The sequence below is a fragment of the Passer domesticus genome, chromosome 3, assembly GCF_036417665.1.
Source record: "Passer domesticus isolate bPasDom1 chromosome 3, bPasDom1.hap1, whole genome shotgun sequence".
NCBI lineage: Eukaryota > Metazoa > Chordata > Aves > Passeriformes > Passeridae > Passer > Passer domesticus.
Window position 1 is genome coordinate 120,992,462 of NC_087476.1, and position 17,917 is coordinate 121,010,378.

Below are 17,917 nucleotides of genomic sequence, written 5' to 3' on the forward strand. Positions count from 1 at the left end.
TAAAGCTCCAACATTTATTATGGCAATTTCCCACCCACCCACAGACCTACACTGTGTTTTGCTTTATTTTTAATTCATCACATCAGATGTGCCTCCCGAGGAATGGCACGTTGCGGGGATAACCAACAGGCCGGGTTGTCCACGAGAGCAAGACAGTCTTTTCCATGGGGAAAGGAGCCAGTCGAAGCCATCATTAAGCCCTTGACCTTGGTGGGTGGGGTTTTTTCATTTGTTTGTTTTTAGAAAACGAAAAAAAGAAACCAATGAACAGAAAAAAAAAAGCCCAAAAAACCCCAAAAAACCCGAAAAAACCAACCCCAAAGAAGTGTTGTACTCTATTACAAAATATAAATACGATAGTCTTGCAGGCAGGAGGAGCCCGGGGAGCGCTGCTGTCGGCGGGTGACTCCTCAGGCTCTCCCGGGGATGCAGGACAGAGGCCACCTCCGGACGCCGAGACGCCGGCCCCAGCTTCACCTCCTTTCAGAATTTAAGTGCTCTTGAACTTCCATCCGAAAACTGCCAGACATCCGGGGCTCCCTGGGCGCTGCGCCAGCTGGGGGGGTACGCCGAACCTACAGAGAGCATGGGGACAGAGGAGAGAACAGGTGTGACACGGCCCACGGTGTGAGTCATCCCCTTTTCCTACTTCTCTTTCTGCCTCTTTTCTGTCTCTAACAACTAGGACACCCAGCTGCCACAAGGGGATACGGCAGGACGGAGCCCTTCCTCTCTCAGGCCACGCTCCCGCATCCTCGGCACCACGCAGGCACCACAGGGATCATTTAGGAAGAAAAACCTCTGGGCTTTACTGGGCAGGGACCAAGCCAGCCTGTCTTGCAAACCTCCTCCTAGTCTTTCCCAAACCCTCGTGGTCTTCCCCCAGGTGCTGAAGGCCCTGCTAAAGCCATTGGAACAGTTAACACGGCACACGGCGGGTGGTTCACCGAGGGCTTTTCCCGGCTCCCAGCACGGCGGATGTCGCGCGGCACGGACGCGCACGCCGCAGCAGCAAAGCTCGAGCTGCACAGCCCCAGCCCACGCCCAGCAAAGCCATCCACTGCAGCAGCATGGGATGGGGCACTGGAAAGCAACCATTCCCAGCTCCCAGCCCCTGCTCCGGCCTGATCCCCCAGCACCACGCTACCCACACGACAAGCTATGGGATACTCCACTGACAAGGCCACCACATCATCAACACACTCCTCAAAATCCACCTTGGCAGCCCAGTGGGGAGCTGATTTCCATGGAATTTACTTCATTAACACTTAAAAGAGTGGTTAAAGGGCTACTACATGCCACCAGGACCTAGTAACCAGCTCCTTCCTAGGCCAGATCTTCAGTGGGTGTTAGCTGGAGTGTCTCCTGTGAAGACAAGAGCGCCGTGCCTGGTTTCCCTCCAGGGAGGGCTGGTTGCTGCTCCTGTCTGAGCCCAACAGTTTCCAGGCTAATATTAAAGCTGGGACTTCCAAGGCAGCCAAGAGCAGCACAGCCATCCCGGCCACTAGCACACCACCACTGCAAAGCTCAAGTCCTGCTGAGGGGCACAAAACCTTGGGGTTCCCCCACGCCTCCTGTCCCTCCTGCATCCCTGTGGCTCGTTGGAAACCAGCAGTCGAGCATCTGGGCTCGAGGAGCAGCATCTCTTCAGCAGCTCTGGCAAAGAGCCCTCCGGGCAGTATCACTCTCTCCTAGTCAATACTACAATTTGTCCATGCATCCGCCAGAAGAGGGTTTCAACCTTTATTGGAGGAAAAAAGAGAAGGAGGGATCTAAGAGAGCAGCTGGTATCATTTTTCTGTTGGGTACAAATTCCACACTAAGATAAACCCCAAAACTGTATCTCATCAGATACGCCACAGCCTCCTGAATGTCAAGCAAAGAAACGGTATCTCATTCCTGTATTATCTCAGCCCTTGGAAACAAAACAATATTAAACACCTGTAGCCTAAATTCTGGATACTGTTTCAGCGCCTTCATTACAATAATCGTTCTGTTTGGAGGAGATTAGACACTAAAGGGTCTATGCCATAAACCCACGTTCCCCCTCAAAAGTTAACAGGGATTGAGATTTTAACAATAGACGCTGTTACCCAAATATCACTCATTCCTAGAGACATCTTTGTTGCACAGGAACGTTTCTAGGGAGCGCAGGCCAAGAGCTGCCAAAGCAGCTCAAGAGCTCATGGTGGGGCCTGGGACATCCATGCCCCAACCCAACAAACTTCAGTGGGTTCATCACAGCACTGACTCACTGCCCTGGCAATAAAACACCACAGTCATGAGCACCTGCTTTCGTGTGGAGGTTACAGGGTACTGCCACTCTCAAGCTACGCCCTCGCCAGCCGCTGCTCACACAACTCCTCCTACAGCAGGAGCCGCATCTCCCGCCGCTCCTTCCTCCAAACCACCTCCCCTGCCCTGTGTGCCACACCCGCCGGGCTCGTTCCTCTCTGGGAAACCTGGAAAATTCAGCTTTGGGAAACCTGGGAATCACACGCTCGATAAAGTCAATCGTTTGCTTTCCGCTGGTTAATCTTGTAGCAGCACAGGTCTACCTAGTGATGCCTGTATATGGATACCTGCAGATGCCTGCCTAGGTACTTTTACATACAATTATTTTTTAAGTAAAACACAGTATAGGGAAAGGGAGTGGGATGCCAACCACCACAGGACGGACCCAGGGTACAGAGCCCGCTCTAGAAGACACCCAGGCTACGCTCAACCCCGGTCACAGCTAACCCCAGTCCTCTAGGAAACACCTCCACCATGGTCTCACCACAACCAGCAATAAAAATAGGGACAGGGAGGGAGGGAGCGGACTCTGCACAGGTATTTCGTGGCACAGGATCAAAAGATGTGTGCAAAGCACATCCCTGCGGACACTGGCCCTCCAGGGAACAGCCCATGTCCATGCCTGCCACCTCGAGCTCCCCACGCAGGGGTGGGACTCTGCCTCCCCTATGCCAGGGATCCCTCTGGCACCACTCCAGCTCCAGCCAGTGGGTACCACCCTGCCGAAGGGGAGCGCAGCTCAGGGGGCACTGCCAGGACCTTTCCAGCCCTCCCACACTCTCATCCCACTAGCCCGGACAACACAACCTTCCCTCCTTGTCTTCCAGAATTAAAATGGAGTTTTACTACATTCTTTTCAAATCTCTCTTAAAAAAAATGATATTTTTTTTTCTTTAGATAGGTATTTCTGTCTTTTTTTAAAATTCCAAACCTCCCCTTCAGAAGGCGCCGGGCAAAATACGGGCAACAAATGATGCCATCACAAGAAGACAACAGAACAACTGGAAGGTTTTACAGAAATCAAAAAAAGGAAAAGAAAAAAATAGTATTAAATCCATTACACTAGGAACAGCAAGAGACAATATCACAGCGGTATGTGCTTTAATAAAGTAAAGAGATGCTGCAACATGCAGTATTTGTCAAACTGACAACATATACAGACCCCTAAGGGGGGACAGGGGGGACCTGAACTCTGGATTTTAGAGACAATGCACAGAAACCTGCAATTCCCACCAAAAAAAAAAAAAAAAAGAAAAGAAAAAGAAAATCAAAGCCCGGGGAGAAAAGAAGGGAGCTCCCAGCTCCAGTCAGGAGCGGGGCTGGGAGCTTTGGGCTGGGCTCAGTGCGATCCCAGAGACCTCGGCCCCCCGAGAGAAATCAGCTCCTGGCGCCAGCAGCTGATTTCACCCCCGTCCCCAAAAGCAGCTGGGGACGGGGGAGCCCCGGGGGGCTGCAGAGCTGTCGGTTTGCTCACCTCTTCTGCCACAGATCTGCCCCACGGGGAGGGAAGTCCCTGCTGCAGAGCGAGTGAAGGCCGGGCGTGCCGCAGGCTATCGCCGTGAGGGGGTCACAGCTCACTCCTGATCTAGAGGGGGGAAAAATCCCAAAGCTACAGGTCCAGACTGCAAACACCTTCCACTGGCCGGACAGGGAACTCCTGAGCCCAAAAATCCTCTTCCTGGGCAGAGGGGGCTGGTTTAAGGCCAAGCTGGGTGGTGGGCGCTCCCTGGGGATGGGAGCGGGCCCCCCAAAACCTTCCCCTACAGCCTGCTGCTGGAAGCCACCTACAGCGTGTGTCAAATGAGGACACCAGAAGCTGACACTGTGTACTTTAAGGTTTTTTTTTTATTTTTTCAATAAAGGGACAAAATGGGTGTATGAACAGGATAATGCAGACAACTGCCAAAAAAACACAGACAGTGGTTTTTCCAATAGAACTTAACAAAGACCAGAAACAAATACAATAAAAAGCCAGGTTGTAATGACCTTTGGTCATCCAAATAATAAAAAAAAAAAATTAAAAAAAATTTAAAAAATAATTCCCCCCCCAAAAAAAAACCCAAAGAAAAATAAAAGATCAAATTAAGTGCCTCTGTTTTGAACAGAGCACATAAGCAATAATAAATAGTGACTCCCATAGTAAAAGATAAAATTTCAAGTTACGACAAACAGCTTTCATTACAGGAATAGAAAAGGCCAATAACAAAATATTCTGCATTGCCATTTACAAAAAAGTATTGACTCAAGCGGGCTTTCTCTTTAATATGCTTTGCATATGAAATTCTTTCCAATCTAAATATAAAGCACCATTTAGTTTTTGGCAATGAAAAAAACTGCAAAACGGTTTTTTATTTTCTTTTTTTTTTCTTTTTTTTTTAGCTTTTTTTCTTTCTTTCTTTTCTTTTCTTTCTTTTCTTTCTTTCTTTTACTGCATATGAAGTTAAGATGCTGGAATGTCGGGTGATAGAAGGAAAGGGACATAAAGCACACTACATAACAAACCAACGTTATTAGCTTGCAGTACTGCATACAGTATGGCAGCAGGAAAAAAGAACGAAAAAAGATATGTACACCCCTCTGTGACGGCCAGCAGCGTGACATCGGAACAGGTTTCCCCCAAAGGGCCATTATATGGCCTCGGATCTGTACAATGTCACACCTTTTTTGTCTTTTTGTCTTTTTTCTTTTTTTTGAAACATACAAATAATTTGCACTATATTATCCTGCCAAATTAAAAAAATATACTGTGGCAGCCTGTGGTTTTTTTTTTTTCCACTACCAAAAAAGGTACATCGATACCTTTTGAGAGAACAAGCAACAGTTAAAAATACAAGCTTCAATATAAATACTATAGTGCCTACACTAGATGAACATTTAATTCAAATACCATTCTAGAAATACAGAAAAAAGAGACCATAAATGTGTTTTAGCATAGGAATCAACATGAGTGTGCATTTTCCTATATTTAAGTACTATATAATCTTAAAACCTTTCCCCAATGCATGTTTTTATACAACCTGAAGAGCTGTGTATATCCAAGGCATAGAATTTCCACTACCATTTTAAAATGAGTAACAAGTCTTGTACACCACCAAGACAATGAACCCTAAAATACAATTTCCCCCTAAACATAATGAAGTGTTGTGGTTTTTTTTTTCTTTTTCTTCCTTAAAAAAATTTTCTTAACATTTATATTTAAAAAAAGGTTTTGTGGTGGTTTTTTTTTAATCCTTTTCTTTTGTACAAAAAAAAAAAAAATCCTTGCACTGTAGGAGTGAAAGCAATCATTCATTTTATGTGAGTGTAGAGTCTGTTTCCATTCACAGCGCTGTAATGTCGCGTCCGAGAAGATAAGCTCATTAGTCAAGTAAATGGCTGGCAAAGTTTGTGGGGTTTTGTGGGTTTGTTTCTTTTTTTTTTTTTATGCTCATCAATGTATGTTGAATTTTCATTTTTTTAATTTTTTTTTTTTCTTTTCGGCTTTCTTGCAACTTTTCCCTTAAAGTATAGACCTGTAAACTGGGAAAATTGTACAGCGCACTTAATTGTCCTATCTGAGCAGTCTTATTTTATACTCAACCTCTGTACCTTTGATTAAAGAAAAGATACAGACATCACAGGCAGAGTCAAGTGCTATTTGAACACCAACCGGGGCGGGCGCTAGCTTAGGAATAAAACAAGGAATCCTCTTCCACGTCAACACAAATAGCACACAGAGGATGGGAAAAAAAAAAAAATGAAGGACAACTTTTAGGGAGCACAAACAGATACTGCTACTCTTTTTCTTTTTTTTCTTCCTTTTTTTTTTTTAATTTCCTGTTGCTTCTTCCAAAGCATCACATTAAAGGCAAGTCTTATAAGAGTTCATAGTTAATCACCACTGTGTCGATATTAGCTTATACACCTGTTCTAGTTTTAAATGGCAAACAGTACCACATTGTGCTAATAAATCACAATTTATTTATTTCTTTGCTCCTCTATCTGTTACACTCGGTAAAATATTATTGCCAGTCTTTATTTTATTTTTTATACGGTATACACGAGGTCTTAAAGTTTATAATTTGATTGTCAGCTTGACAACCAAGTGGCTCCGGATTTATTTGTTTTGGTGCCAGAATCAATAAAAGATATTATTAAAAGTAAATATCTTCATAAAACGGATTTCCTTTATTGTGTGTTTAATGGTGTTGAAGGGCCTCTGCACGTTTCACATTCTATTTAATCATTGATGGGGAGGGGGAATAAAAGTTTGGGGCAGGGCAGATGGGGGGAAGGCTCTACATCTTTTTTTAAGCTCTCTCCACGAGCCAAGCAGGTTTTTAGACTGGTATGATCAGTTTAAAAAAAAATAGTAATAATAATAATTAATAATAACAATAAAAGGCAGAGGAGAATGATGATTAACTAGGACTGAGCGGGTCATCTCTTTCTCTTCCTTAGTTTCCTCTTCCCTCTTCGTTCCTAGGTGGCCGGCGTTGCGAGGGGCACGGGGCGGCTCCCAGCGTGGAGGACGAGCAGAAAGGAGCCATCGGCATCGGCCGTGACAGACCCAAGGCACTCGGTTACTTATCATTATTATTATTATTATTATTATCATTATTATTATTTCTGTGGGTGGCTGTGTTTGAAATCAAATGCTAAGAGAAATCTACCTCTTCCTGACTGGTGGTGATCAGTTACTCCCAATTAAAGGCCTGTTTTAGTGTTCCCAAGGGGAACTCTGTCTCCAATCGTGGGTTTACTGGTTTAAGACAGCGATCTAGGCTAACACAACGCTTCTTCGGTGCTATCGGTCCTGTCCGCAGAGGGTCACCCACAGCGAGCTTTCCTTTGCACGTCACAAAACAAAACTGTACATGATATGTATTACAGGATGTATGCAGCATGGTCGGTTTTGTTTGCTCTCGGGTTTGGTTTTGTTTCACTTTTCTTTTTTTTTTTATTTTTTTTCCTCCTCCTCCTCCTCATCTCCTCTTTTTTCCTCTTTTTTTTTCTTTTCCTTTTTTTTTTTTTTTCCCGAACGGAATTGGAAACAGCGACGTGTTTGCTCAGCAACTAATCAGGGACAATTTAAAAATTTAAAAACAGCCATAACATACCATACATGCTGTCTAATCCAAAAATTTTAAAAAAGAAATTAAAAAAATAAAACCAACCAAAATAAAAAAAGAACAACCCAAAAAAAAAAAAAAACCCCAACATACACAACATGTAAATTATTGCACAAGAGAAAGGCTCAAAGTTTGCGTAAAATGCAATAGTATTGCCCCGATACAGATCATGCATTCAAACGGTGAGAACAAAAAGAAAATAAACAGGGTGTGCTGGTGACAAGCACTTTCCAAATATCCTTAGCTTCCATGACTTCCATCACAAGGGACTAGAAAATCTCTACAGGGATGCGGGGTGGGGGTGGGGTGGGGTGGGGCGGTGTGGATGGGGGTGGGGGGGTACGAATATACCTCTATTCAGTTTTTATCTCGTTATTCAAGACTCGATCACTGTGCCATTTTTTCATGTGTTTCTCCAGGGTACTGTACACGCTAAAAGGCATCTTACAAATCTCGCATTTGTAAACGTCCTTTCCCACCTGCCCGTGTGTTTTCATGTGCCGGGTGAGCTTGCTACTCTGGGCGCAGGCGTAGTTGCAAAGCTCACACTTATACGGCCTCTCGCCCGTGTGGCTCCGTCTGTGGACGGTGAGATTACTACAGTTCTTGAAGACCTTCCCACAGTACTCACAAGTGTCGCTGCGTCTGCCCTCTTTTGAGCTGGGCCTGCCAGGGCCCGGGCCACTAATATGGGGGGTGCTCCCTCCGCTTCCCGTGCCGCTGCGGCCTGAGATCCCTCCGTCCAGCTCGCCCGGCGGCGTGGAGAAGCGCAGGCTGCCGTTCTCCGAGGAGTGCTCGGAGGAGGAGGCGAAGGGCGATTGTCGGGAGTCGCCGAAGCTGAGGAAGGGGTCCTTCAGCTGCCGGGAGGCGGCGTAGCCCGCCAGCCACTGGGAGTAAACGTTCTCGGTGTTGGGCATGGCGGCGGCCGGCAGGTCGAACTCCTTCTCCAGCTTGATGCGTTTGGAGAAGGGGCTCAGGGAGCTGGGGCTACCCAGCAGCAGCTTTTTGGACAGGCCTCCCGAGGCAGACTCCCCCGGGGAGCAGCCCCGGCCATTGACGGCCCCCTCGTCGATGCGGTCGGACTCGCCGGCCACTGAGTCTTCGTCGCAAGTGTCCCTGTGCACCTCGGGCTCGGGGAGGTGGCCCCGCTTGTGTTTCTCCCCCAGGACCTGGTGGAAGGCCTCGCTGAAGTGCTGCATGGAGCTCAAGACCATGCCCTGCATGACGTCCGGCATCGCCCGGCCCTCCTCGCCAGCCCGCGAGTTGTTCTCGTGGTGACGGGCCGCCTCCAGGCTCATCCCAAAGCCATAGTCCGGCCTGTCGCTCTCGTTCAAGTCCTCCTCCTCTTCCTCCTCCTCCTCCTCCTCTTCCTCCTCCTCCTCCTCCTCTTCCTCATCCCCGTTCTCAGGGATCATGTTGGGGTCATTCTCGCTCTTGAACTTGGCCACCACGGACTTGAGGGCGCTGCTGGCGCTGCCCACCAGGTCGCTGGTGCCCGGCTCAGGGGAGCTGGCAGTGGAGAGCCCGTCGTCCGACTTCACCGTCATGGGGGAGGACTTGTGCATGTGGGTCTTCATGTGGCGCTTCAGCTTGCTGGCCTGCGTGCAGGCGTGGTCGCAGAGGTTGCACTTGTAGGGCTTCTCCCCCGTGTGGCTCCGGCGGTGGACCACCAGGTTGCTCTGAAACTTGAAGGTCTTCCCGCAGAACTCGCAGGACTTGGACTTCATGGGGGGCTGGGAGGGAGGAGGAGCAGACTGCAGAGGAGGGAGAGGCGGCGTGGCCAGGAATGGGGGCTTGCTGCCGGGCTGGAAGGGCTGCAGCAACCTTTGCATAGGGCTGGGCCGGCTCGGGGACAAGGGTGGGCTGGAGGTGTTGCCGGCCAGCTCCCGCAGCCTCCGGGAGAAATCCATAGCGGGGGGCTCCATCGCCATGGGGTTCAGTCGCAGCACCCTGTCAAAGGCACTAGGGTGATGGGTGGCCAGAGCCATTTCTTCCGCACCCAGGCGCTCAATGCGATGCGGATCCAAATGGTGCCTCGGGGGAGGGCTAAAGAGGGGCGGCGTGGGTGGGAAACGCCCTTCTCCCAGCCCCGACGCCTCCCTCGAGACCGAGCCGGGTATTCTGAGCAGGTTAAAAGGGTTATTGTCTGCAATGTGAATCCCGTGGAGAGGTGGCTGGGAAGGGCACTCTGCACCTAGTCCTGTTGGGATACCAACCCGTGGCGTCAAGGGGCTGCCGTGCTCGCTTTCTAGGTAGATCCGTAAGCCGTGTGTGTTCTGTGCGTGCTGCAAGAGGAACCAGGCGCTGTTGAAAGGCTGTTTACAAGTCGTACACGTGTAGCTGCTGGGCTCATCTTTACCTGCAAAATAACACAACAAGCAGCGTCAATCTCCGGCCGTCTAGCGGCGGGCGAGCGCTCGCCTCCCCGCCTAACCTCCTCTCCTCCTCCGGGACACTCAGCTGGGAGCTGGGCAAGGAACATCCCAGCTGAGGGACAGGCAGAGGGCATGAATGGGAAGAGGTGAGGGGCAGATCCAAACCCACATCAAGCACATCCACCTTCTCCCACCATGCCCAGCTCTGGGTTCAAAACTGAACCATGTTGGGTAACCATGGAATAAAACAGGCAAAGAAAAGCAAGATCTGTTAAAGTCAATCAATCCCAGCTCCAACTCAGTTGATTTTTACGTCGCAAGAGGCTACAGGCATTAGAGTATTCATAAATAAATATGTAAATAAATATATAAATAGATAAATAAATACAAAATAAAGCAATGCCTTTCTGAAAAGCACTCCACACAGATCAGTTCAAAGCACCACAACTGCCAGCAAGCTGGGCATCAACACGTTTTTAGTCTCCTCCTTATTTTGAGACTAACAATGTGTACAAAATTAAAAATCAACTTCTGCTCCTTAGCAGAGATTCACCTCTGGGGCAAGGAAAGAAATAAAAATAAAAATAAAAAGGAATGGAGGGGGGGGAAATTGAGCCCAGGACAGGGAAAGGAGAAGACAGAGAGAGCGGCAGCTCCGCCAGGGAAAGAGCTGGAGGCCGGCCAGGAGGCCTGGCCGAGCGCCCTGCCGGAGCCGCATTATTTCTCTCGCGCTGAAAAGAAGCTGAGGATGGTAAATGCCACTTTGGCAAGTAGTGAGCTAACTCTATTTCATGATAATTTATTTTTGGAGATAACACGGACATTATAAAAGAGCAACCAACTAATAAATAACTAAACAAAAAGCCGGCTAATAATGACAGCAGAAAGCAGACCCTTCTAATATACGACAAAACAAGGGGGATGAATAACTTTTTGAGGACCGCCCGCGAGGGAAGAGTGGCATGAGATATGGTGATGGTGAGGGTGCCTTTATTGATTACTGGGATTTTGCGAATAATTCACTTCCACCCCCATATGGATGCTTTTTGCTAAATGCCGGTAAACCAGAGCTGGAGCTAAGAGAAGGATATAAATTCATTTCCAGCCTTGTTCAGCAGTTCTCACAGAGCTGTTGTTTAGTGGTATTATTCAACAAATAAAAATAACGTTGAGGTTAGCTAAGAGATAAACCAGGAGCCTTCCAAGGGCATCAGCACTTGGGGTGGTACTGGCCTTCACCACATATTCCTGCCCTGACTGAACATTTACATCCCAAGGAATCTGCTCCTTAGTTAGCCATCTCTCTTGGGTAAACAGGCTGCAATGAGAGTTGCCCTCATTAGGTTCCCCCTATTTGCCTAATACAAAGAAAAGGAAGATTAAAAAAAAACCAAATAATGCGAATGAGGAAAGGGAACACCACTTTATGTGCGCCCATCTTTTTCCCCATCTCAAGGGGAGCAGGAGAGGAAAAGTGTCATGTGAGAATTTTCCTCCTCAGTGATCTTGGGATACAGGACAGAACCAGGCATCTTTAAAATCCCTTTCAACCCAAACCATTCTGTGATCCTGAGATCCAGCACTGGCTGTACTGCTCCATTCCAGCTTCCCTCCCTGCCTCCCGGCTCTGCCGCTATTCTACGTTTGGCCTGAGAAGCTGAATCAGGCAAGCAAAGAGCCTCAATCATCTACAGCAGGCATTTAACACTTTAATCACTTTAAAAGCCCTTGGAATAATATTTAATGTTTCACTCTGAAGCCTGCATTGGAATAAAATGCACTGTTGTGTTTAGTATGTGCCAGGCATGTGAGCACAGATAAATACTTAAATCTGCTGAAATTAGAGTGAAATTCAATTGGACTTTCACATTCCTATGCTCATTTGTGAGCTCAGGGGGGAAAAAATTATCTTGTTTCATCACACTGAAGTGGACGTTTTTAACACCATGGTGGGAGCTAACAACGAAACACTACCTTGCCTCTCTACCTTATAGATCAGGTCAGAGAAAATAGCATTTTATCTTATAATGAGGATACAACATCGAGCGTTTGCTACCACATTTTAGTATTCCCATCAACTAGATATTCTAGATCATAAGGGCAGCTCGTGTAATCATAATGTCAATGAGAAGGGCTGTTACGACTGAGACTAAAGATTACATGGAAAAAGCTGCTTTGAAACTGGTAATTATTACCAGTCCACTAATAGCAAATGATGCATTACAGTTTCACCGTATAATCTGTATTTCACTCAGCTCCTGCCAGTGCAGTCTTATTATATTACAGTGCTCACAAATTCTAAATTCCTAAGCTACAGTCATCAATAAATGTGTTACTTGCCATAATTTGCAAAATTACTTTGTTCATAACATCTTCGACTGTTATAAAGACTGGAATTGATTTCCTGCGTGCCAAAATTAGGGCTACGTTGACTTAGTGGAGTGTAAAATGTAAGATTATTCTTCATGTGCTTGCTTTCTGAAAAACAAGTTTTCAATTCACTGTCACTATTTGGTAATCAAGATAATAATTTACATTTAAAATCATGTTTATGTACAAAACTTCCCTAAACAACCCACCATTTTCAAGGGAGCAACATAAAACCAGACAAAAAAAACAATGGAGCGAAACAGTTAAAATCCACCAGCCATTTGTCTCCACCTCCTGCTCTGAGGAGACATGATTTCTAATTTGTCTATTAGTGCTTGATTAATTATGAAGGCTATTGACTGACCATATCACCACCTAGAGATACGTTCCAGTCTGGTGCAGCCTTGCCAAACTGCAAAAATTATGGCACTAATCCACAGCAACAAGACGAGTCCTTAGACCGCCGCGGCAATCCCTGGGTTGGGAAGGGACTCGCCCTCCCTTGCTCCCATCCCACCACCACCATGGGCTTTTTGGGACACCATTTGGGTCCCCTCAAGAGTCAGACCCAAAGGCCATATCCACTGATGTCTCCTTACTGTGTGGGCCAGGCCCTGTGTCCACACAGCCTTCCCAGCCAACCCATCTGGGCATGACCATGGGCAACCGAGGTGGGTCTCACAGCATGGAGATGTAGGAGCTGGTGCTGGTCAAGGACAGAGCTGGAGAAGGTCCCATAGGGCTCTTTGTGCCTCACCATCCACCAGGACAAAGTGATGGGGCTTGTCATCCATTGTGATGCCACTGGGGCCTTCAGCTGATTTCCAGCAGTCAGGAGTCACTGCTGAACCAGCCCTCCTTGGCCACCAGCAGTGGGGCTGGAGCTCACATCCTGGGGCTGGAGCTCACATCCTTGGCTACTTCTCAATTCAGGAATTTGAGGCTGAAAGGGACCCCCAGCTCTCACCCTATGACCCTCCCTGCAGTACATGTCACTCTGTGACCAGCACAGTGTCTTTCAGTAAAGCATGACCCCCTCCAGCCCTGCAAAGCACAGGGCAGAGCACAAAATCCTGGTGAAATCTATTCAAACCAGCTCAGCAGACAGGGAGAGCATCCACTGCTTGCCACCAGTCACAGACAGATATCGGGATCCACCTGAATTTCTCTAGCTCTAACCTCTACCTGTTCTCTTTATATTTGGAGGGTTTTTTGTGGTTGAAACACTGAAAAGCTCTTGGTACATGATGGGCTCCTCACACACACCAAGGTGTTCTTCGTGAAATTGAGGCACACTTCAAAATCCAGTTATTCTTCTGTCCTGAGGCCACCCCTCCGCTACCCAGGGACCAGCCTAGCCCTTCTCATCCTGGCATCATACTGGGAAGGACCCAATTTTTCTCTCAGCTTCCCACAGGGCTGATACCTTCCAGGGTACTGCACCCAGCTCTGTAAGCACGGCCCCAATTCCACTCTTCCAGCCCAAGGCCACATGAGGCTGGACCTGGTGTCTTCTCAACACATCCTTCCTTTCCAGAGACCAGCCCATTGACCTGCCCCTCCTGTTCTGCACCCGCCTTCGCTTTACCCACAATGCCAATCAACCAGAACTGCATATTCATTTCTAAATCACCAACAAAGCACTAAGCACCACTGAGGCCCCCACCAGCACCTGCTGAGCTCTCCAGCTGAAGCCCCACATGCCCCAGTCTGTTGGCCAGCTCTGCATCACCTGTGCCAGCAGTACCACCCAACGCCCCGTCTTCCCACATGCAATGTCACAGCGCTGTGCAGTCTATTTCATCTGCATTTATCAACCAAAGTTGTCATCTAGAAGAATGAAATCAGGTTTATTTGACAAGATCCATATTCCATAAATCTAGGCGGAGTGGCACGAATTATATTTCTATCCTTTAATTCTTTATCAATTGGATCTTATGTTGGTTCTTCGGTTATTTTGCCCAGAAGAGATAAGCAAAGTGTTGTCAACTCTCCCACGTTACCCTGACCAGCTCTGACAGCATTTTTCCAGTTCATAAGCTTTCCAAAAACCAGCATCACAGGTTAACTCTTCAGGATTCCTTGGGTGCAACTTTTCAGGGCCTTTTTATCTAAAAATATTTCTCTCCATTGAAGGAGAAGTATTTTTTCTCTCTGCTCATATCCTCCCTGCCTACCAACAAGTTATTAAAACACAGCACCCACCTTATGATACAGAAACGTAACACAGCTGCTCTCCAGGTCTACAGCAGAAATATTTATCAAAAATTTCTACCTTACTGCTTCTTCCATTTATCCCTTCCTTCTCCAGTATCCTGAGAAGCTCTCTCTCTCCTCCTCTCCCCATTGGTGCCAGGCACAAGTTTTCCTCAGCATCTCCAGTTCTCCTGACCCATTCTCTACCCGTCATGGTTCCTCACTGCGATTGATTCCTATCCATTTTCCATTTTTTTTTAATTGTCGTATATTGATTTTTCTAATATCTAATTGCTGTTCTCATCTCACCACTGAAGCGAGTGAAGTGGGTTTTGGACTGGGGCCAAAGTTGCCCTCTCCTTCCTGGACAGCTCATCAACTCTTTACAAATAGCTTCCAATTACCATTCGCATTTTTGTGTGTACATTTTCCTCCCAGTCAATTTTACTGCTCATTTTCTTCCTACTTTGGAAATTACCCCTGTAGGAGAATTACATGGGGATACCACGACCCAAATACAAAACTGGGGCCAAGATGACACCTGACTGGCCTCACTCAGTGAAGCATCAACCACCATTACGTTTTAATTCCTTCTCTACATCCTGGATGGCTAAAGACCAGTGATGAGGCACAGCATTTCACTACAGCACAAATGTCCAGTGTTTCTCAAGTTATTGGCTCCTGCTTAAAAAAAAAAAATGCAGCAGAACAGCTCTTGCCTGCCATGCCCCCAGAAGAAGTGACTTAACCAGTGACACACGAGTGACAGATTTAGCTTCTGATCCGCAAAATGTTAACAAATGAGCGGGATGGATACTGGCATTTGAGTGCCTTTAAGGGCAGTTGGCACAATTACTCAGTAAAATATGAAGAGATGGCTGCTTTCAGCATTAAGGGGCTTTTTTTTTTATTAAGGAAAAGCTGGTGCTTCTGTACTGTGCTCACAGATACGCCCGGCACGCTCCGAGAGTCCGAGCCGGAGCAAGCCAACACCTCCAGGCACAATAGAGCTGGCTCAGAGCAAGAACCACAGCCATCTCCACAGCCACCAGCAGCAAAGCCAGACAAGATGCTGGGGAGAAGACCAGCTGGGAGGAGAAGCTGTCAGCTAGATGCCACTGCTGGGAGGGAAGAAAAAAAAATTTAAAAAAGCCTTTCTGGAACTAGGCATGCAAGTTCAGGCATTGCCAAGTGAGTAATGGAATAATCTGCATGCGTGTGCCAATGTGCTTTGGAAGAGCTTCCTTAGTTTCTCAAAAGTCAGGGCTGGATCCAGGAAAGCTGCTCGCTGGACACAGCACACTCAGCATCCTCTGGGTGCACCTAACCAGGCCCACAGCACAGGATGCTGTTTGGGGAAGGAGCCCCTGCTTAAGGAGCAGGATGTTAAACACAAGGTGTGTTTTACCCCGGGGCACTGCAGGAGCTGCACACAAACACGGAGCATTAGAGGCACCCCAGTTTTCCCAGTGTTTTCCCAAATAAACCATCAGCAGCGGCTGTGCACACGTGCCAATGGCGGGTGCAAGGATTTCACTCACAGCTGCAGATTTGCTCCCTCAGAGAAATCCTTGTGCCAGAGACATCTCCAAGCAGACCTGGATGTGGCCCTGGCTGCCTGGACAGCCCAGGCCCTGTTCCCCACAGCATCCCTCCACAGGCCAGCACCACAGGCCCTGATGGCTTTGCTCCTGTGTTCTCCCTCACCTTCCCAAGATACCTGCACGTGTAAGCAAAGTCTGCACCTACAGGACACATAAACACCTTCCCCTACCCAACAGCAAGGACAGAAGTTAAAGCATCCCCCTCTCTTCTGCCTGCCACCAAACAATCGTAGGAGGAACAGCCCGAGCCAAACCCAGGAACTTCTTTATTCAGCTTTAATGTCAACTGACTGCTTGATTTTTGGACTGATAAATTCAGAGTTGTTATGGTATTTAAAGGGGGGAAGGAAAAAAAAATGAGTTAATTGTTACCACTTGTACTTGATTCAGTTCTCCATCTGGCTTGTCAAATATCTCTTTTTTTTTTTCTTCTCTCCTCTCTCTCTCTCATTTGGAAATCCATACTGCTGAATTTCCTTTCAACTGCACACTAGTGAGGTGAAACAGTTGGGACACAGGAAGCGTCGCAGGGCCGGGAGATAAGCGGGTCCTGCTCCATTCCTGCAGCAGCCACTTCTCCCTCAGTAAAGAAGAGCTGCTCTGGCATGACTCACCTTTTCCTGGTAGCATCAGTTCACAAGGGAAACTGTAACTGTCCAAACGTATTTTTTTTTCCTTCTTGCACTAATTCCTCCTCCTGATCCTCTGGATTGCAAAAGGCGTGTGATTAACCTGGTCCGTCATTAACAGCCCTAAGCAGCTGTTGGCACTGGGAGATCAGCACTGTCACTGCTGCTCCCATAATAACTGGAATAACACTAAATAACAGCAGTAGCTGCATTTACAACAAATGCTCTCTAACCTTTTCTCTTTATCATGAGAGCAAAAAAGATTTAGAAATACTGAAAAAGGAAAATATCCCCACAAATCTGAAGGAAGTGATGTAGTATTGCTTGTAAAACAAGAAATGCCATGGCTGTTCTGCCTTTGAAAATAAAATTCTGCAAACCGAGTCCACGCTGTTTATGCAAAAGCCTGGTGGAGTCTTGGGATGAGCTTAGTCATGAAAAAGTCAAAAAATCCAGAAGAAATTTTGCTTTGCAGGACTCTCAATGCCCTATCTGCCATCTATACTGGATTTTCTTTACTGTAACTCAATGATAAAAGGTATTCCTGAAATTAATATTCAATACTGAGACTGATATATCAGTATTGATATTTATATTCCTGAAAATAATTACTCTGCCTGCAAATTCAGACTTCCTGAAATCATATTAATAAAACTGGGAAAACACTTTACAAACCAAATATGAGTAACACCATTTTTTCATTACACCTTTTTTTTAAAAAACCCTCTTTAGGGAAGAACCAGGCCAAAAGATTAATGCCGTGACTCCTCAAACTTCAAAAAGAAACCCAAGCCCCAGCAATAATAAAACAGCAGCTGGCATTGCTTTGCCAGTCGATGATTTCGACTGGAGTTAGGAACTCCAAGAATTCCCCATTTTCTCTCAAAGCCAAGCTTTCCTTGGGTTTTACAGCACTGCTCAAGTTTCCATAAAGCAGAAGTTTTTTGGGCCTGAGGAAAGAGCAGTAGGGAAGGGGTGGGACCAGGGAGACCAGTTCCTGCCTGGAGAAGAAATGGGTACTTCATGGGTAACCAATTTGGTTGTAGCCTCAACGTTACTCATTCTTCTTACCAGAACCAAAGTCCACAGACTGAGATTCCCACCCCAAAAAATGTTGTTCATTAGCAACGAGCAACAAAACACATGGTTTGTCGGAGCCTCGATGGGGTGCTGGGGTCCCGTGGCCTGACCTCAGCGTCTGTCACCATTTTCAAGGCGATGATGATTTGGCCACCATGAAAACCTGCTTCCAGCTCCAACTTGGCAAGTAAGGTATCAGCCTGCGACTGATTTTGTGCTTTTTCAAAACCTAAGGGGGGTGGAAATCTGTCGCGCCT

General features: G+C 47.0%; 1 protein-coding gene across 14 annotated transcripts in view; it reads right to left on the reverse strand.

Moving 5' to 3' along the window:
* The window catches only part of BCL11A (BCL11 transcription factor A), a 136,879-nt gene continuing 118,962 nt past the window's right edge, over nt 1-17,917 (reverse strand). For 10 of the 14 annotated variants that reach the window (XM_064415607.1, XM_064415606.1, XM_064415605.1 and 7 more), the window contains one exon: nt 4,123-9,765. In XM_064415607.1, coding sequence (XP_064271677.1) covers nt 7,760-9,765 — 2,006 coding nt within the window. In that variant the 3' untranslated portion in view covers nt 4,123-7,759. Of the gene's footprint in view, nt 576-4,122; nt 9,766-17,917 lie in introns of those variants that run through there. The other 4 variants (XM_064415610.1, XM_064415602.1, XM_064415601.1 and 1 more) reach the window with 4 other exon arrangements.